This window comes from Phragmites australis, chromosome 6, assembly GCF_958298935.1.
Source record: "Phragmites australis chromosome 6, lpPhrAust1.1, whole genome shotgun sequence".
NCBI lineage: Eukaryota > Viridiplantae > Streptophyta > Magnoliopsida > Poales > Poaceae > Phragmites > Phragmites australis.
The window spans coordinates 42190896-42210825 of NC_084926.1; the positions used below are offsets into that span (position 1 = coordinate 42190896).

At 42.0% G+C, this 19930-nt stretch overlaps 1 protein-coding gene across 3 annotated transcripts; it reads right to left on the bottom strand.

Annotated features, from left to right (window-relative positions):
* Positions 1-11274: 11274 nt before the first annotated feature.
* Positions 11275-18725, bottom strand: LOC133922584 (succinate-semialdehyde dehydrogenase, mitochondrial-like). 3 transcript variants are annotated; one of them, XM_062367967.1, is made up of 16 exons: positions 18520-18725; positions 18262-18376; positions 17973-18035; positions 17766-17876; positions 17575-17640; positions 17387-17464; positions 16200-16277; positions 14140-14206; positions 13987-14054; positions 13667-13699; positions 13522-13554; positions 12909-13009; positions 12673-12758; positions 12094-12200; positions 11919-11996; positions 11275-11845 (listed from the first exon to the last, which is right to left on the bottom strand). In XM_062367967.1, exons 1-16 carry the CDS (start codon positions 18603-18605, stop codon positions 11813-11815), a joined length of 1203 nt encoding a protein of 400 aa, XP_062223951.1. In that variant the 5' UTR covers positions 18606-18725; the 3' UTR covers positions 11275-11812. The 3 variants fall into 3 exon arrangements, 1 of the variants encoding a protein (XP_062223951.1); XR_009910505.1 differs by having other exon boundaries at positions 12070-12758; XR_009910506.1 differs by having other exon boundaries at positions 11919-12758; positions 14002-14054.
* Positions 18726-19930: the final 1205 nt, after the last annotated feature.

Below are 19930 nucleotides of genomic sequence, written 5' to 3' on the forward strand. Positions count from 1 at the left end.
TGGGAGGACCTAAAGCTCCAATTGAGCTCTAATTGAGAAAGAATTACAATTTTCTCATTGTATGGCACATAGAGATGATCTACGACTTTTCATTTGTGGCTAGATTTGTGCTTGATTGCTCTAGATTTGAAAGTATGTGATTATGTCATGGTGATCTAGATCTCCAATTTTCTAGTAGTGATTTAAGAAAAAAAATGTTAACATCACCTCTAAATAGATCAACATATTAAACATGAATATTGTGCTATAGAGATGGCACATCCACCCGCTAGTCGCAAGCGGATGTGGCAGTATTTAGAAGGTGGGTCCTCCGACCCGGACCAATTGCCGAAAGGTGACGGGCCATCTAACATGGAGAAATCAATATGAGAGGTTATTCAATAAATTAGACATGCATTTTGAAATATTGTATGGTTTTTTAATGATTGCTAAAATGTAATGATAATCAAACATTTGCAGATGGACCAGACATGGATGTATAAGGCTGACTGTCGTGGCTCAGAGTTATTTTAGGGTGTGGATGCTTTTTTGAGGGCTGTCGTGGCATACAGTAAGCCAGAAAATAAGCATGATGATCGCTATATATGTTGTCCATGCATTGATTACAAGAATGAGAAGCGGTTCTCGAGCATAGAGCAGATCTGTGCACACTTGTTTCGTAGGGGTTTCAAGCCTGGCTATATCCGCTGGACCGAGGATGGTGAATATGAGGAGGTTGTGCATGAAGAGCATCCCTCAGTCGAGGAAGACGAAGGCAATGATATGACGGAGGATGAAAACATCGATATGTCAGTGTTTGACGATACTTTTGTCTGCAACGATGATGATGACCTAGATGAAATGTTGCGCATGATACATGAAAAATTCCAGCGCATGATACATGAAAAATTACAGCGCATGATAAAGGACTATAAAGCATCGTTGTTCTCGGGTTGTAAAATAGAGCACAATAAGTTGCATGTTGTGCTGATATTGCTTCAAATGAAGTCTAGCAATGGTTGGTCTGATAAGGGCTTCAACGAGTTGTTACAATTCTTAGGGTTGAAAGTAGAGAAAATACATAAATGTCGAAATGACTGCATGTTATATCGCAACAGGGATGCAGACTTGGAAGCGTGTCGTGTTTGCAGTGCATCACGATATAAGCGCAACGTTGATGATATCGATAGAGATGACGTAGGGGAGAAGAGTAAGGATAAAAGACCCCCACTAAGATGGTTTGGTATTTCCCTATAATCTCCCGTCTGAAGCGATTGTTTGTCAACAATGCGAATGCCGAGTTGATGTGATGGTACGTCGAAGGGTGCAAGAAAGACGGAATGCTTAGACACCCTGTTGATGGAATACAATGGAGGAACTTCGATACAAAATTCGGGGAATTCAAAGCTGAAGTGAGAAATATAAGGTTTGGGTTGAGTATGGATGGGATAAATCCTTTTGGCAATGTGAGCAATAGTCATAGCACTTGGCTTGTGACTCTCTGCATCTACAACCTTCCATCTTTGTTGTGTATGAAGCGGAAGTTCTTTATGATCCATTTGTTGATCAGTGGGCCAAATCAACCTAGGAACAATATCGATGTGTATCTCTAATTATTGCTTGAAGATCTCCTTGTACTATGGAAAGATACGTCTTCCTGTAGCTTTGTTAGTTTGCTCGGATCGTGACCTTCTATACAATTACGTTGAGAGTGTTGTTTCTCCATCATTTTTTGACATAATACCCCATCTCATTGTTCACATTGTGCATGAGATAAAGTACCTTGGCCCCGTATTCCTGCATCAGATGTATCCTTTCAAAAGGTTCATGTCAGTTCTAAAGAAATATGTTCGTAACCGAGGTCAGTCGAAGGTTGCATGGCCCAAGGCTGGGGAACATAGGAGGTTTGTCGTCGACTACAAGAATTTGAAAGCAATTGGTAAGCATGTATCTCACCATGAGGGAAGGCTGAAGGGGAAAGGATGCTAGGTTCTAGTACAATCTGTTTCAACAATTATGTTTCATTCACCCAAACACATTTCGTAGTTTTGCAAAAGTCAATTATAGTGGACCCGTATGTCAATATGCACGTGCAAATGCTACGGTCCACAAATCCAACAAAGTTAGAGGATTAGATTGCAAGAGAGCACATAGATAATTTCAGCAGTTGGTTACGTAGACATATGATGGATAAAAATACATATGATGCACTGTTAGAAATACTAGCCAATGGGTTGTTAACTATGATTTATACATACAAAGCATACGGCATTAACGGCTATACATTTTATATGAGAGCACAATACATCATGAGCACTAACCAAAATGGCAGTGTCCATATTGATGCCTATGACCACGATGGTAACAGGGAGACCTACTATGGATTCACAGTGGAGATTTGGAAGCTTCAATATGGAGAACAGTTAAAGATCCCCCTATTCCGGTGCCAATGGGTCAGACTCATAGGTGGAGTGAAAACCGACAAGTATGGTATGACTACTATCAACCTCAAACTCATCGAATGCAAAGAAGAACCATTCATGCATGCAAAAGATGTTACTCAAGTCTTCTATGTAAAGGACATAGATCCAGTTAACAAGGAGGAGCGTCATGTGGTTCTTCAAGAAAAAAGAAAGATTATCGGTGTTGAGGATGTCGTCGACGAGGAGGACTACAATCAATTCGACGACATGCCTCCTTTCGAAGTGAATGTCGATCTACCTACATATGTCGCGATCATAACGAATCTATAATCATTAAATGAAAGCAGCTTTGGTGTAATAATTAATTTAGGATTCATTATAATTTGTATCAAGGACATGTACTAAGTAAGAATATGTTTTATTTTGTAATAAGTAAAAAAGTTTACAGCTATCATTTATGCTTTAATTAGTACAAATAAAGCTATTGTATAGTTATAGATCTAATATGTGTCTACTAAGAATATACCTTAATTTCTATTAAGTAAAAATATTTAATTTTTATTAAACATACACAATGTCTTATGTAACAAAGATGTACTACCAAAATTATAAATCTAATACAAAATAAATTACCTAATATACAATAAATTATAGACCTAGCTGTACAATAAAATGTTTTGTCAAAAAACAATATCAGTGCCAGTTATAGGAAAAAACCAGCACTAATTGCCCTAGCATCAATGCCGGCTTAGTTGTAAAACTAGCACTGATTACTTGTATCAGTACCGGTTGTAGACCACAGCCAGCACTGATACTCACACACCAGATGGTCTGACTTGCAGACCGGACACTTCGAGGTGGCGACACACACCGGATGGTCCGGCGTCTAAAATTTTCTACACAATGGATGCTTCACAATTTAAAATGGTTGTGGACTACACACACCCGATGGTCCGGTGTTTGGAGTCTGTGCATGTCGGGTCATCCGGCGTTCACTGCCTCCCCGACGTTGTACAGTGCCGACTTGTTTTTACAATCGGCACTGATAGTCCATGCATCAGTGCCGATTGGGTTATATAACCAGCACTGATGCTAGTATCAATGCATGTTGTAGAACACAGTCGTTACTGATACTCTATCCCTATATATATCAAGACTTAGCCACAATCTCTCCATCCCTTGCACGCCCGCCGATTCCACTGCCTCCCCGACGCCGCCATCCTAGGAGCCCCGCTGTCTCCTTAATGCCGTCGTCCTTAGAGCCTTCCCCGTCGACGTCCCCCGAGCCCCCACATCCACGTCCCTAGAGCCCCATCATCCATGTCCATGTCGCTATCCCTGGAGCCCTATCGTCCTCATCCTCGTCACCATCACTGTTCTCGTCATCGTCGTCATCCCCGGAGCCCCACCGTCCTCATCCCCATTATTGTCCCCGTCCCCGTTGCGGTCCTCGGAGCCAACACTAGCCCTCTGATGACCCGAGCTGCCCAGACAGCAGAGGACCTCGACACCGCCGACCGACACCACAGACAACCATCATCAATTTGAGGCAAGAAAGCAGTGCATGTGCATGCTTTAATTGCCTCTAGTCATGCTTGCCCTTGTCACTATCACAGCTATCACCATTGTCGGGGTGCAGATAATGTGTTTCGGCACCTGTGCATCTCTGTCGCCATTGGACTGCTTCAATGCTCCAGTGTGCATTGCCGGCATGCATACTGCTGTTGTGTTTTGATCGTCTAGGCCTCCTCTTTCTGACCGTTGTGCTAGTTGATCTATGTTTTTCCGCTGTGCCAGTTGACCATACTTTGCAACCTGAGTCATCATCTGCAACTTTAACACATTACAATGTTATATTCTTTGCAAGCTACTTCCCAATTGAATCGGTCTTCTATCATGTGCATAACAGTTCCATATTCCCATCTACGCCAGTAATCACTGATTGGACTATAATTTATTGTCAAATTTCCCGTGGATGTGTATTTATGTTTGAAAAATAGATATGATTTTCTTTAGAACACTATCTCGGATATTACAATTGTAATTTTATACAACTGCAATGGCTCTAACATTTATCCATTCAATCTCCAAACGAACACCAACTTACATTTCATATGAGGGGCTTGCATTATAACAAACTAAATTAGAATATCTTCAACATATCGAAATAAGACATAGATGTAAATTTATTTGATCTGTGACATGGCAATAAATGGGCATATTAATTTCATTTTACAAATTCTATGTTCATCGTGGCTTTCTTCTTAAGGTTGTAGTACTCAGTGGTTTCTTCCCCGGTATGGCTATCTGATGTATGAGTAGCTGGCCTTCGCTGCAACATGAGTGTACTAACACCATCACCATGAAGTTATCCAGTATGCTGTCATGTTGAACATAGTTACACCATAAAATAGATATGAAGTTACACCAAAACATGCTGCAAAATTATTTTGTAGGAAAGCTTGAACGTATATAAAAGCTTAAATCGTGTTAATCTGATGGAACCTAGTATTGGTATATAGAGTTAGTATTTTATATCTAGTTTCTTAGATTACACTTAATTTGGATATTTCAGCTGGTATGCTAGCTAGTGTTTGATTAAGGTGCACCAACCATTGAACTAGATGTGTTTGACCTAGGCCAACTTGCTAGTCTATTTGATGCATTTAAGCATAATCTGCTAGTTGCTATTTCTTGATGTATCCACTAGCTGTCATATATGCTAATATCGATGTTGCAAGAAATTTGAATAGATGGAATTTTTATGTAGGAATGGCACGTACAAAATCAATTCACCGCCCATGGATGTGCCACACCAATACAAGGCCCCTCCTCTGACCAGGATTCAGTCTCGGATGATGCTCGAGAGAAAAACCTGTGTTCATACCTCAATTTGAATCAACTTGACGCTGATGCTCTGGAGGGTCCGACCAATGATGATGCGCTCTCGTCTCCGACCACTGATGCTGTGCCGGTGGGTCAGTCATCTGAAGAATCGAGGCATGGTCAAGGTCCCAACAAGATGTCTAAGGGACATTTTGTCATCATAGAAGTCGATTCAGCCAGGGAGCCCCTAAAACCTTTAGATGTACTTAGGCCATTCAAGAAACTATGCGGGTGTCTCGTAAGGGACCACGTCGTAATCACTTATAGAACTTGGAGAGACAAATGAGGTGACAAGTGGGCGGTTCCCGGTAGCATTAAGGATTTTATATGGGGTAAGTTATCGAAAAAGTTTGAGTACCCTGAAGGATGCAACATGGCCATAGCGAAGCGTCAAGCTATAGTCATAATGGACATAATTTTTAAGAATTGTAAGGGTAAATTGTACAGAGATTATCACTTGAAGGGTCAAACGCTGGACTGGGATGATTATCCAACGGTAAAAGATTTTTGGAATGATTTCGTGAAGTATAGGGATTCGGAGGAAGCACAAAAGATAAGTGAAGCAAACAAGACCAACTCCAAGAACTTATACCCCCACAAAACAGGCTCATGTGGGTACGTTAGGAAACTTGATGAGTGGTAGAAGATGGAAGAAGACATAACTAAAAGTGGTGTCACATCTGTGATGACTGAGTGAATTCCACGAGTGAAGAACTACTTGTATGGGAGAGGGGTTACTCTTGCGATTGATGAAAGCTTATGCTTCAAAAGTGAACGAGAACTGAAAGTCACGCAGAAGATTAGAGATGCCCATGTCTAGTGTTCCTAGGGCTCTTTCCAGGCAGATAGGAAGAACGACGAGCTAACCTTGCCACTAGAAAACAAGGAGCACACTGGTCACACACGAGGCAAGGTTTGAGGCCTTAGAAGGTCGGATTGGAACAAAACACTAACACTTACAAGAAATGAAGAAATGAAAATATTGATGAAATGATGGCCATTCTAAAAGAAGAACTAAAAGAGGAGAGACGGATGATAGACGCAAAAATAGCGGTAACTATGCAGCAAGCTAGGAAGGAGCAGTTAGTCGGTGTAGATAATGATTTGTTCACGAGCCCTGGTGATCCCCAAAGCAGTTGCGCGTCCATAGGGCTTCCAGGAGAAACCTTAATCCGTCACCCCGTTGATGACATCACAGAAAGCACACCATGCAAGCTTGTCGTGCCCACCTTGGGTGTTCCCACCACAGTGGCTAAGGGTCTAGCTAAGCAATGGATCGAAGGGACTCTCTTCACCGGTCATCCGATACCACGATACGCCAGGGTATACGGGGATAGTGTAATACATGCGTACCATAAAAGTAAGCTAGATTACCCTAGAGATACGGGGGAAATGAGGCTCTCAAAAAAAATGTAGGCAATTATGTCATGTGGCATAATCGCGACATATTATTTGGCGAAGACACAGACGAGTCTGGGTCTAATTTGGAGTTGCCGAACCCACCCAGAAGATCTCTGCCTCCTCTTCTATAGCCTTCACAGCCACCCAGAAGATCTCCACCTCCTTTGTCGTCACCTCCACAGCCACCTAGAAGATCTCTACCTCCTTCGCCGCCTCCACAGCCACCAAGAAGATCTCCAACCCCTTTGCCGCCCCTGCCTATCTTGCTTCAGAAGCCGGTAGCACATGCACAAGCTCAAAAGTCGATGTCATCTCAGAAATCCACTTCATCATAGAAGCGAGTGGCAGCTGAGAAGCTACAAGCAGCATCTAAGAAGTCGGCATCTTCTCTCCCTTATGATAAAATTGATGAGGAAATCAAAAGGAAAGTGAACGCCGATGTCACTGCACACTTCAAACATACTGAGCCAGAGAAGAGTGCTATCGATCCAGCAACGGTCACCAAGTTTCTTCAGACTTTGGCAAGACCTATGGATCCACGACTAAAATCTAACTACACGTGCATCATGGGTAAAAAATAGTTGAGGAAGGCATCGATCGAGAAGGTAAAAAAATAAAGAGCGCTAGAACAACAGGAAGAATTAGAAAAAAAAACTTTCTAATTGAGGCCGGAATGACAAAAGAAGCACTTTATGACAAGTTCAAGATTGAAAAGGCAAAATATAAATGGCAATTTAAGCTTGGTGAACCATTCGTCGAGTCTCTACGGAGCTAACCACCCAAATGCGGAGATCCCATGCCTGGTACTTGGAACAGTAAAAGGCCAATAGACAAATGTTCACGTTCCAATATAGACATTGTGATTTCCTCCACGGGGACAGCGAAGTCTGAATTCATTTCAATGAAATGTATCAACACTGTACCACCAAGACGCCCTCGGCGTTCAACTCATAAGTTTCTGGACTCCGTAAGTGTCTTACATGTATAATTTACAGTATATATTCTTGTACCATTAGATTGAATACCTGAACTTCTTGTGTATGTAGAATAGAGATACATATATGTGGTAAAAAGGGCATCACTGAAGTAGGGTTCCTCGACCCAATAAAAATAAACCAGACGATGGTCGCCACCTAGCCATAGGCAACCAAGGATTATGCACTTGAATTTATTCAAACGTACCAATTAAAAAGATACATACTTTTACCTTACAACTTTGGGTACGTGTTTCCCTCCTTGTTTGTACTACTCTTTTTTAGCATCACGACTTTAGGACTTAGGACTAATTACCTACAGTAACATATGTGCAGATTTTACTAGGCTTTCTTTATCATCCAAACTAACTATAGCAGTATCGTTGTCCTCGACGGGAAAAGAAATCCAGTAGTCAAATACTAACCTGTCATAGACTCGCTACAATGGTAAGCTAACCATTTCATTAACACTTTAGTAAACTTCAAATTGATTGAATCTAAACCTAGTTTCGGTCAATAATCACATACATACAGGATGTATGTGCGCTATGTCAAGAGGAAAGGACGTCACTTTCCGTTTCGGAAGGAATGGAAAATCATAACAAGCTTTCCTTGTAGGATTCAGACCCAGGGCAACAATTTATCTGACTACTATGTATATGACTTCATGCATGGATGTACCAAAAACAATTATAGTACCGTTACCAAAGCTGAGGTAAGTGGTACAGATATTGATGATTAATTTTCAGTTCCTACTCGTGTTCAAATTGATTGATTTCTTAATTTTTGGTGATTGTAGGACCTCGAGCTGGAAACAGGTATCCTCATGCCGCAGAGAATCAATGCAATTCAGGAACAACTCTACGGGTTCATCAATGACCAAGTCATTCTAGAGTTCGGGTGGTACCATGTTATCAAATGGTACTATTTTGACGTTGTCCCTTCACCTAGCCCATAGAGTTTGTTACCTGATTCTTCAAAAAGCAAAGGGCATAGTTCAGGGTCTTCGGTCAACAAGAACAATTGAATGGCATGCTTCTTACCCTTTTGTTGTGTTCTTCTGTTAATTATGAACTTTTGTTGCAAACTTGTATTAGCTATAGTCTCTAGTCAATGACATGTGAAATAACATGGTTACGTAACCATAAATGAGATGAGATGTAAATGAATTGTGTATGTGTGTGATATTATATGTGATGAGATAATTATATGTGTATGTGAAACTTGAATGCATGTTTATCTTGTTGTATGTGATGTATGTCTATTTGTGTTATTGTCGGCAATGGCTAGATTATGTACAAAGGGGAGGGGCCATCAGTGTTGGCTCATGACAAAAAAACCGGTACTGATACGGAGACTATCAATGCCGGCTTGTACCAAAAACCAACACTGATAGTTGAGTATCAGTGCCGGTTCCTTGTTATGAACTACCATTGGTAGTCTCCATATCAATGTCGGGTTTTTTTTTAGCCGGTACTGATACTCATTATCAATGCTGAGTAATTAATGCTGGTTCAAAAACCATCACTGATCGCGTTCTTGAACTGACACTGATGACCATTTCTGTGGTAATGTATTCAAATGTGGTCAATTTATCCCCTAATAAGATTTCTTTTTTTGTTTCTCCTCATATAAGTTGTATTTTATTTTCAAATTTTGTGGGATATGTTAGGAAACATTATATCCTATGTTAGAAAACTATGTAAAAGAAATGTTTTCCTATTCATGCATTTTTGTACCTCGCTGTTTGAAGCAGTATCAAATACTCTGAACCTTTGAAAATAATCACGAAAAATTCTATTTTTTGTAACATAGTGTTTAATGTGTTCTCTCATCCCACAAATTTTTAACTTAAAACACAAGCCGTACGAGGGGAAACAAAAAAGACAAACTTCATTATGAGGTAAATTGACCAAGTTTGAATAGTTCAGGGTAAATTGAGTCAAAATCTTGAACAAAGTTAATTGTTCAAGGTAGTACAATGAACCTTTTCATATTCCTTTTCTGGATAACATAGTAACAATAACATATCCGCACCAAACAAAAAAAAAGAAGACGAAAACAACACGGCCAAAATCGATAGGCGGATGCATGAGAGCCACAAATAAAAATAGGCTCAAAGAACACCACAGGGGAAGCACCAGGCACAGACACCGGTATTTCTCGTTGAATGAGGCAGACAGATAGTATCATATCCCTCGTCTTTTACTCCTCTTTTCCCAGTACAACACATTGTTCCATGTCCATTTCATGCAATAGTCATGCCAGCAGCAACTGTATGTCCGATACTCGGTCTGTGATACCCCCCCCCCCCCCCCCGCTGTTCTTAAAATTGAAATATACGACCATATATATACACACACAGAGAATACGTAGCTAGCGTTTGAACTTGGTACGTTTTTAGTTAAGAAGAAGAAATCCATCCAAATCCCAGCGAAAGAGTAGTCCGAACCTCGACGCTGGAGACGCACAGTACCTTAGCCAGGCTTGGTCCCTAGCTAAGAACCCTAGAGATTTCACTCTGAATTGACTGTCTTTTTCCTCTTTTCCTCCTCTACGGTCCTTGGTACAGACGTACAGTAAGAACCAAAGGACGAACAGAGTACAATACACCAGCCCAGAAGTCTTTATCGGTGCATGAGAAATGCAGAGGCGGACAGACAGCAGATGCATGCAGAGATTTCAAGGAAGCTTCTTCTTGAACCATACAGGACCGAGTGAGCACTAAAAGCTGCGTGTCTCATACCCAGACCAGACCGGTGCAGCCAGTAGCAGTACGTGATTGCCTGCATCTTTGCCTTATTGGAATCTGCACTGCTTCCGAGGCAAATCATCTTGGGGCGCATCAAAGCAACCATGATTGCCTGCATTTTTGCCTTATTGGAATCTGCCCTGCCGGTGGGTCCGGGACATGCAGCCTTTGGAGCCAGGGATAGAAAAGGGGCCGTCGATGAGAGACGAAGCTTCGTTTATTCTTTCCTGCAGCCTGCAGCATACGGTTAGCAGTAGCTTGCTGGGTGACCCAGATACGTACTACCTGCCTGCCTGCCCAGGGGCTCTCTCCTCGGGAACCGCGAAAGATAGAACATGAGATCTGGAGTAAAACGTCTCTTGTTTGCTTTCTAGACTAGCAGTGTCTGTCCCTTTCTATAACGGAATAGTTCATGAAATGCAAGTGGCACTCGCTCTCTCTGTGATGTGTAGGCCCTGGACCCACATGCCAGACACATGAGTGGCATTTCATGGATTACCAATTACTATACACTAATACTGAGTACAAGATACCAGAGAAGGAACTTTTTATATATAAAAAAGAAGTGAAGAAACGGAACGATATGAGATGTCCCTGTCTTGGATGTTTTTGAAATGGAGAAAGAAAGAGCACCATTTGTACAATGGTGTACTCATAAAGGCTGAAGAGAGGAACGAAGCGGCGAAGGCACAAGAGAAAAAGGATGGCTAAAATCTTTCAAATGGAAGGTGTTAGTAAATCATAGCTGATGATGATTGTAACACTACTGTAGTGATGTTTTTTTTTTGTCATTTTCCTGGACGAAACTATACTAGCAATGTTAAGCAGCAAGAATATAGTTACCTCGAACATGTATATATATCATCTGAAATTGCATAATGATCATGCACCTTGTATGCGAATCGCCAAGGAACTCATGAATCCATTACAAGCATGTGTGATATAATGAATCTAGTAACTATGGTAAGATTCAAAATACCAAGGTTGAATCAGAGTTAAGCACGGCTACCAGACCACTATGTCAGTTTAAAAATCCAGCACAAGATCCTTCTGTTGTTCAGTAATCAGGGATAATGTATATATACCAAAGATGCAGCACATCCGACATAACTCATCCAGCCAAGAAACCTTTGATTCTGCAGCATGACCATTTTCTGACACTCGATGACTGCTGTGATGATCATCTACACCAAAGTTCGGAGACGACGCGGTGCTTTATGGTTCACATCATTTACAACTCATTAGGGCCTTTTTATTAGTGTTCCTTGTCTTATTTGCTTTTATTGTAACCTGTACTACAGCCAGTTGCTGCTTCTTGTTCGATCTTACAGAGATGTGTGCCTCCTCTACTCCGTTCATCGTCAGCTAGGTATTTCTAACCAGGCCAACCTCAAGACTCAGTTCAAGTTGCCCATGCAGATATACTTGAGCTGCAGTTTCAGTAGAGCACCAACGTGTCAAGGATAAGAGCAGAAGTAACAATGGAGAGTATTGAGTACCAACCTCCAGGTATTCGTCAACGCCGTATTTTGAACCCTCTCTCCCAAGACCAGACTGTTTAACTCCGCCAAATGGTGCTACCTGAAAATTACAGCAAAACAGTATTGATATATAGGGCTATATGGATTGGACCACAAAGTGGGCAATTGTGTACTGGCTCTTATTGGGTACTTCTTGCCTCTGTTGAAATCAGTGCCTCATTCACAGCAACTAAGCCATATTCAGGAGCCTCAGAAACACGCCATGAATGAGGAATGCTCTTTGTAAATATGTATGCAGCTAAGCCTGCAGATCAAGTATAACGATGCAATACTTAAGAGATCAAACATAAAATGGAAATTTTAACTTTGCAATGTGTTTTTCTCGAAGGGCAACTATGTCACTTTACAAGGATAATTCCCACAATTATCCACATTTTCCATCGGCTAGCAGTACACCCAGTTTCCCAACAAATGGCCTAAGAGAAACAAGAATATCATTGAATTAAGATTCAATTTTCATGGGTTTTCTTAACATGACGGAAACAAAATCCTACATTGCATATTGCAGTTTTGAGCATCTTGAATTATCTCGATGTTGCTATGTTATACCGTACTCCACTAACGTTTTCTCACTAAAGTACATCCTGCACGTTATGCTAACATGTAATTTTCTTGAAGTGCTTGGCATATAACTCGAGAACTGAATTTTTCTTTAAAGAAAAATGTTAACAATGAGAATGGTGCACTAATCTAGTGCACTGGAGCCTTTCATGAACCAGCATTTGTATCATTGGCCACATGGATTGTGTCTTCCTCTGTTTTGAAAGGTACAAGTGATGCAACCAGACCAAAGACTTCTTCCCTGAATCCAAATAAAGTGTTCAAAACCCGAAACGTCACTTGCTCAATGACTGAGCTTTTCTTCACAGTTCACATGAAAGTACAATCGATGTACTAAAACAAAGTAAGACTGCAATTCCTCAGGTTGGAAGGTACAACTTTTAAACTCTACCTGAAAAGAAGCATATCATCGCTGACGTTCCCTACTGCAGTTGGCTCATAAAATGTCATCCCCAAGCTGTGCCTTTTACCACCTAGCATGATGTTTGCTCCCTACAAAATGATCAGAGCGGTGCTTCACATGAATTTGCAAGCAGAACTGGCCAACACCAAACAAACAAGTTCCCAGTCTTCATTGAAGCAAACAAGCAGCATCAGTTCTAACGTAGCCAGGTAGGTTATATGCAATCCATGAGGTGTGGGCATCGCTCTTTTTTCGAGGTCGTTTGTCGTCTCAGAGTTGTTTGCCGGTTCCTTTGAACCGTACGGTTGTGAGGTTTTCGGTCCCGGTTTTCCTTATAAACTAGGTCATCTTGGCTATTTTGGCCTTCTCCTCTCTTAATGAAATGATACGCACATCTCCTGAGTATTCTAGAAAAATATGCAATCCAGGTTGATTTCAGTCGAGTTATCATGTTCTAACAGAAATCTAGAAACCAGCCAGTCCTGACAAACCAGCAGGGACTGGGGTGAAGGAATCAGTCCAGTTCTGTTTTTTCGAGCCCTGCAATCTAATTTCAAAGGGAAATGCACAACTGCGCATCTTCATGATGATTTGAGATTACCTTTGAAGTCGCATCAGTTATGAACTTCTCTACCTAGAGCAAAACAGGCCAACAAATAAAGCATTTGAGGAATTGTTTGCTTTAGAAAGAGGGAAGGAAGAACTGAAACTGAGCAGTATGGGTAACTAGTCTGTGAAGCATGCACCTTTTGAACAACAGCGTCATTAATCAGAAGACCCTGCATATGAAAGGAGAATTCCTTAGTTGTAGGTATATAGATGCTGAAAGAAATATCGTATTAGGGAAACAAAACAGTGAACAGAGCATATAAAAAAAGACTGGTCCATGCCAACAAAGAAAGAAGGTGAATGATTGATTACTCTAGTACTGTAGCATCAGGTGTTCTTTAACAGCTCGCAGACATTGCATGATAAAACATTGTTTAAGCAATGAACACAAGAAATATATATCTGGAAATGATGCTAATTCGTCATTCATGATGGTGACAATGACAGAAATATGTACCTGTGATGTACCGACCTGCAAACTCTGAACAGCCTTGACAAATGCACTTGCAAATTTTTCGTAGATACCTACAGATGCAAATTGTAACTTTTTAACAGAATAAAAGAGGCAATTAACATTTACATCGCATATCCACATAATTGATCAATATACCTTCTTGCACCAATATCATGTTTGCACAAACACACGTTTGTCCACTGTTACAGAACTTGGCAGCAAGCTGAACACAGATGTGGTGTTGGAATATGTATCATATTATAATGCAAACGATGTAAGTTATCAACAAATCTGTCGGCAAATATAATACAAAGTCAAACTCGAGTATAACATCTGAAGTGAACTTCAGGCAGCCTTTCTCAAAAAAAAGGATGATGCTCCTTGTTATAAGGGTAGTTATTTTATACTCTAAAATTGGAATGCATGTGTTCCTTTTAATTGTTGCAGCTTTTCATGTTCTCTCAGGCAGGCTATTTGCCTTGCCATGTTTTGTGTTGGATCTGAACTTTGTCATGATCCTTTTGGGTTCAACGGTTGAAGCATAAGAGTTGTATCCGCTTTGTTTGAAAAAAGAAAGTCCAGCCTTTTTTTTCATGCAATGATGTTTTGATTAGGGCTGGAAATTGGACCCATGGGCTTTCTGCTCCCGATGGGTCCAGGTTTGGATCCAAATTTCCGCCCACATGTCTAGCGGGTCGGGTACCTGAATGGGTTGGGTCAGACTCGGGTTTCTAAATTCACCTGCGGGTCGGGTACCTGTGAAATCTTGTACAAGTCACTCAATTTCCACTTTCCACCCAACCCATCTGGCCCATCTACCAGCCCAACACTCCTCTCTCTCCATCTATCTCTTTCTCTCCCCGGTTTGGACTCCGTCAGATAGATGTTGGTCGACGGTCGGGGAGAAGCGCTGCGCCACGCGATGATAGCGGCTCAGGGTCGACTACGTAGTGACAGCTGAGCATGTTGCGGTAGCAACAGCGGAGCACGCTGCGAGGGCAGCTCGAGGTCGGCGGCGGAGCGTGCTACGGTGGAGGCGAGCGGCGGCGGGACATGCAGCCATCGACTGTGTCGCGACCAGTGGGAGCGCGCGGTGCCGTAGACACTGAGAGCGCGTGGTGCCGCGGACAGCTGTGGGCTGCGAGAGTGCGCGGTGCCATAGACAACGGGAGTACACGGTATCGATGCACGCGAGCGTCAGAGGTCGGCAGCCATGCGGGGCTGCTAGATCTGGAGCTGGAGCACGGCGGGCGCCTCTACGCCCCCATCGACTCCACCAGCCGCCGCTCAATTCCAGAGGCTCTACCGGCCGCAGCAAAACCCGACGGGTGCTAGTTTTCGCTCGTTCATCATTTTGGGTTCGCGTCAGGTGGAGGCTGTCAGGTTTTAGATCGGACATGGTTTTGCTCCATCCAAACATGACCCGACCCATTGCCAGCCCTAGTTTTGATAGGGCTAGCAATAAGGTATAGATTGATAGGCTCTATTGATAAACTCTGAAAAACTAGGACACGGTTGAACATTGGAACGTAGATCACTAGCTTCTCCATGAGGTTGACAATTAATGATGACCAATTATGTCTACTCTGAACATAAGTACTACATGTAACATGGGAAATGCTTCTGGCATGAACTGGATTTGGTTATGAGCTGCCGCTCAAAGGAAGTTGAGAAAAAAAAAACTTGGTAAGGTAGATGTTGTTGATAGCAACTGATGTCTGATAGCAACAAAGCAGGGTCTACCATACACAGTAGCCAATATACCAGGCAGGAAGCTGCAGCACCAAGATCTTGACCCTTAAAGAGACTCATCAGGCCATCACTGAATTTTTCGCAGAATCTATGTTGGGATTTGAGATACAGAAAAACATGAAAGCAAACATGGCAATGCAATTTCTACCCCCATATCAGAGAATAATAGAAGTCAAAGACTAAAAGTTTTTTAAAATGCAATAGTTGACCTAAAGGACAGTGTTAGAGAACATGGCAATGCAATTTCTACCACGCACGTCAAAACTACACAGGAAGAAAACTAATAGGCTCAGAAACAATCTGGTGCCTTATTTAAAATCTTAGGCATTATGTACAAATTCATTATTGCTACTGTCATGTTTATCCACCTAGGAAACTAAAGATAACTTTATTGGTTTGTATGTTAATAGGAAAACAATGAAAGACACAAAATATAGCTGTAAAAGGAGAAATCAATTTTACTTACTGCCTTTAACAGCAACATCAATGTCTGCATCATCAAAAACAATGCAAGGTGCATTCCCACCAAGTTCCAAAGAAACCTACAAAATATTTTTTCTTATGAGCATCAATAATAATACATTTATTACTTTTATTTTTTTATTATTACTAGTACATTTATTATCATTATTATTTTCTCATCATCTTTTTCTAGTTGGATCTTGTGGATTTCACTTCTAGCCCACCCCAACTTGCTTGGGACAAAGGCTTTGTTGTCGTCGTTATTGTTGTTGTTGTTGTTGTATGAGCATCAACAACAGAAGGTAGCAAACTGAAATCATAGAGCATGCAAAGCTTCGAAAGAAAAGAAATAGTTGGCTACGGAGTGAAAAGATCCTGCTTAGTCACAATAAGGGACCACTTGGGTGCAGGGATTCGGATCCGAATCCTTAGGTATTAGGCTGTTAAAATCTCTGGTGTCACCATTTGAGTGTGAAGCTAGGTTTTTCCGCTGCAACGCATGAGCACTCGGCAACTATATCCTGAAATTTCCTAGAAGAATCCTCCCTGTCCAAACAGGCCCGAAGGAGTATATTATGACCAAGAGTCCACCAAAACGTAGAGGTGAAATATCAAAGAATTACATTATTGACATGTAATAATATCAGTAGCTAGAAAACAGCAGTTAGGCTTCTTCAAATCAAGAACTATATGTCCAGCAGCTCTAAAAGAATAAAACACTCTTGGGAATCTAGTATGTTAACTGCAAGGCACGATTTGAAAACCAGAAGGCGTCAGGGCGGTTCCAGAAAGTTTGCAGTTTTTGTCTAGTTTGTGCTGAATGCTGAATTTGACCCCTTCGGACATGTCTAGCAAGCAGTAAAATAACCATTCCAGCCTTCCAGGGTACATACCATGAAGGCCAGTCTGACCCGAAAAATGGTGGTGACTGAATGATTATCACTGGTTGTATGAACCATTCTGCATAGTTACTTGCATGTTCATCTAATGCAAGGATAGACATAGTATTATCCTATCATCAAAGGGAAGTGGCACAACAACGTTTGGAAATCATATGTGTTCGTGAGAAGGAAGCTGTAAACACAGCCCAAGAAACTTTGCAGTTCAGAGTAGTTAATATTGTCCGAACCTCAGGACCCTCAGATGCCCACTAAAGCAAAGGTTTTCTTTAAGTAGCTTTTCAGTATACCTTCTTCACTGTGTTTGCTGATCCTGCCATCAATTTTTTGCCAATAGCTGTTGATCCAGTGAATGTGACCTTTCTTACCTAAGAAAGAAAATATATTATCATGTCAACCACAATTGTTCCTACTTAACCTATTGAGCACAGAGGAATTTAATATTGCAGACTCAACAGAAAATGGGAGGAAATAAAACCTGTGCACTCTTCAGTAATGCATCACCTATCTCAGGAGCATTACCCATCACAACATTTAGTGCGCTCTGAATGAAAGAGAGTTCTGGAAAGGGTAAGTTGATGACAGAGAAACACCGAATGAATAAAATTATTCAGATAATCAATAATGGAGAAAACTTCTGCAGTTGCGAGTAGAAGATAAGATTTGTACCGCTGGTATTCCAGCTTGAAGAGCAAGGTCTGCTGCAGCTAATGCTGTAAGAGGTGTGAACTCTGATGCCTTGACCACAACAGTGCAGCCACAGGCCAATGCTGGTCCAACCTGCCCAAACACCATGTATACAAAAAATGTAGCCTTAGCTCTTTTCTCCTTTCGAACAATTTAACCAATGAAGAAGTGTAGGTCATTGCTAGAGACCTTTCTGGTTTTCATTGCTAAAGGAAAATTCCATGGTGTGATGGCTCCAACTACCCCAACAGGCTGAAGGGAAAAAAACAAAGAAATCTAGGAATAGTAAGATACTTGATGTGCAAATCTTCATATGGTAAAGGCATATTCAAAAAGAAGCACAGCACATGAGGGGAAAAGGAACATGAGGGGAACCGACCAACCCACCACATGACATTCCGAGTGATTTCCAGCGCAACGGGAGGAGCACATGCCTGATGACTGAGAAGCGGGACGGATATGGGAGAGACATGCGTACCTCGATGGTCTTTCCGTCGTAGGCGTCGACCCACTGGCCACCGATAAGCCCCCCGCGTCCCGAGCAGCCCCGCCGCCCGGATCCTCTCCATCGCCGCGCCCGCGTCCACGCCCATCTGCAGCACAGAGATAGAAATAAAACCCGCGACCGGCGAGTGAGCGCCGCACCTCACAGTGACCCCGTCCCCCGCCGCCGACCGACGGGAGGGCGAGGAAGGGCATGAAGCGGAAGAAGAGGAGAGTGCAGGTGGGGGCGCACGTGGCAGCGGGGGACGAGGCGCGAGGAGGGCGAGGCAGCGAGGATGTGACGGGCGGCGGCGCCGCGCGTCGCATCGCCATGGCCATGTGGAAGTCGGAAGGACGGGTGCGCGAGGAAGACGACGAGGAGAAATGGCGATGGCGGAAGGGGGGCCACCTGTGTCCGACTCAAGCGCGATTTTTTATACAGATGTCCGTTGTAACTAAAACAACAGGAACAAGATATGGATAGATACTCGTATGAGTGTCGCCGATAAATAAGATAGGAGCAATGTTTTAATTTAATTTAAAATAAAATCTGAAAAAAAATTATCTGCTAATTTTTTTCATAATTTATTTATTTATTTTTATTAATAAAATTAGTCATACTAATGAGGTGAAAAAGCCGTAGGACAAAGATATATAGTAAAAATGGATAAATTGTTTTAATTTTAGAGTATTTATTAAATGGAAGGAGAGTTGAGAAGAGGTGCCGCCAGAATACAGTAGAGACTGGCTAGAATTATGGGCATTCTTTTGATTTGTTTATAGCGTGCTTTTGAGCTGTCGCAGATTTGGAGTTTTTAATGATGCATACAGTCACTTGGATCGAACTGGGCTGGACAATAATTCAGGAAAGGAAAGGGAACGAATCCAGGCCCAATTCTATTTGGGCCTCACAGAAAAAGAATAAGTTCGGTGGGTGCAAAACTGGGCCTCGAGGATGTCGATTTGACGATATCAGTTGGGCTGAAAATATTACTGGTTAATTGTAGGGGAAAGTCTAATTTTGTCTTTGAATTCTTGCCCGAGTCCGATTTTTTTCTTTAACTCGAAAACTGGATATAAAACACTCTAAACTATAGAAATCGGACAAATTACCCTCTAGGCCCATCTAAAGGCAGTTTTGTTCTGAGGTGGAGCTTACGTAGCGGTGATTTTGATAAATTATTATTTTTTTAAAAGATGTGGTACTGATGTGACCTCTATTTGGGTCTAGTCATCTTTCTTCACCACTTCTTCTCTCCAAACCATAGCCCATGTGCGCATCAATTTGGACTTTTTTTGCGAGAAGGGGTTGGAGTTATATTAAACTTTCAGTAATAGTACAACCCTTTTAACAAAAAAGACCCCAAACAATATAGAAATTGAAAAGAAGCACATTGAGGCCCTCAACGCCATCTTCAACCCAGCCAACGCCTTTCACCATACATCCCGCCACTGAGCTGACATAGACCGACGTGAATGACGAAGGCAAAGACCATCCCTCTTGCTGATGTAAACGAAGGAGCCCAAAGTTTGAAAAGCCGCAAGGTCCAGCACCAACGAGTCACCTCCATGGCGCATCTTCCACTATGAACAATCACCGGTGGCTCCATCGCTCAAATCAGCAGAGGTAAACCAGAGCTCGCACCACCATCCCCAACAACGTC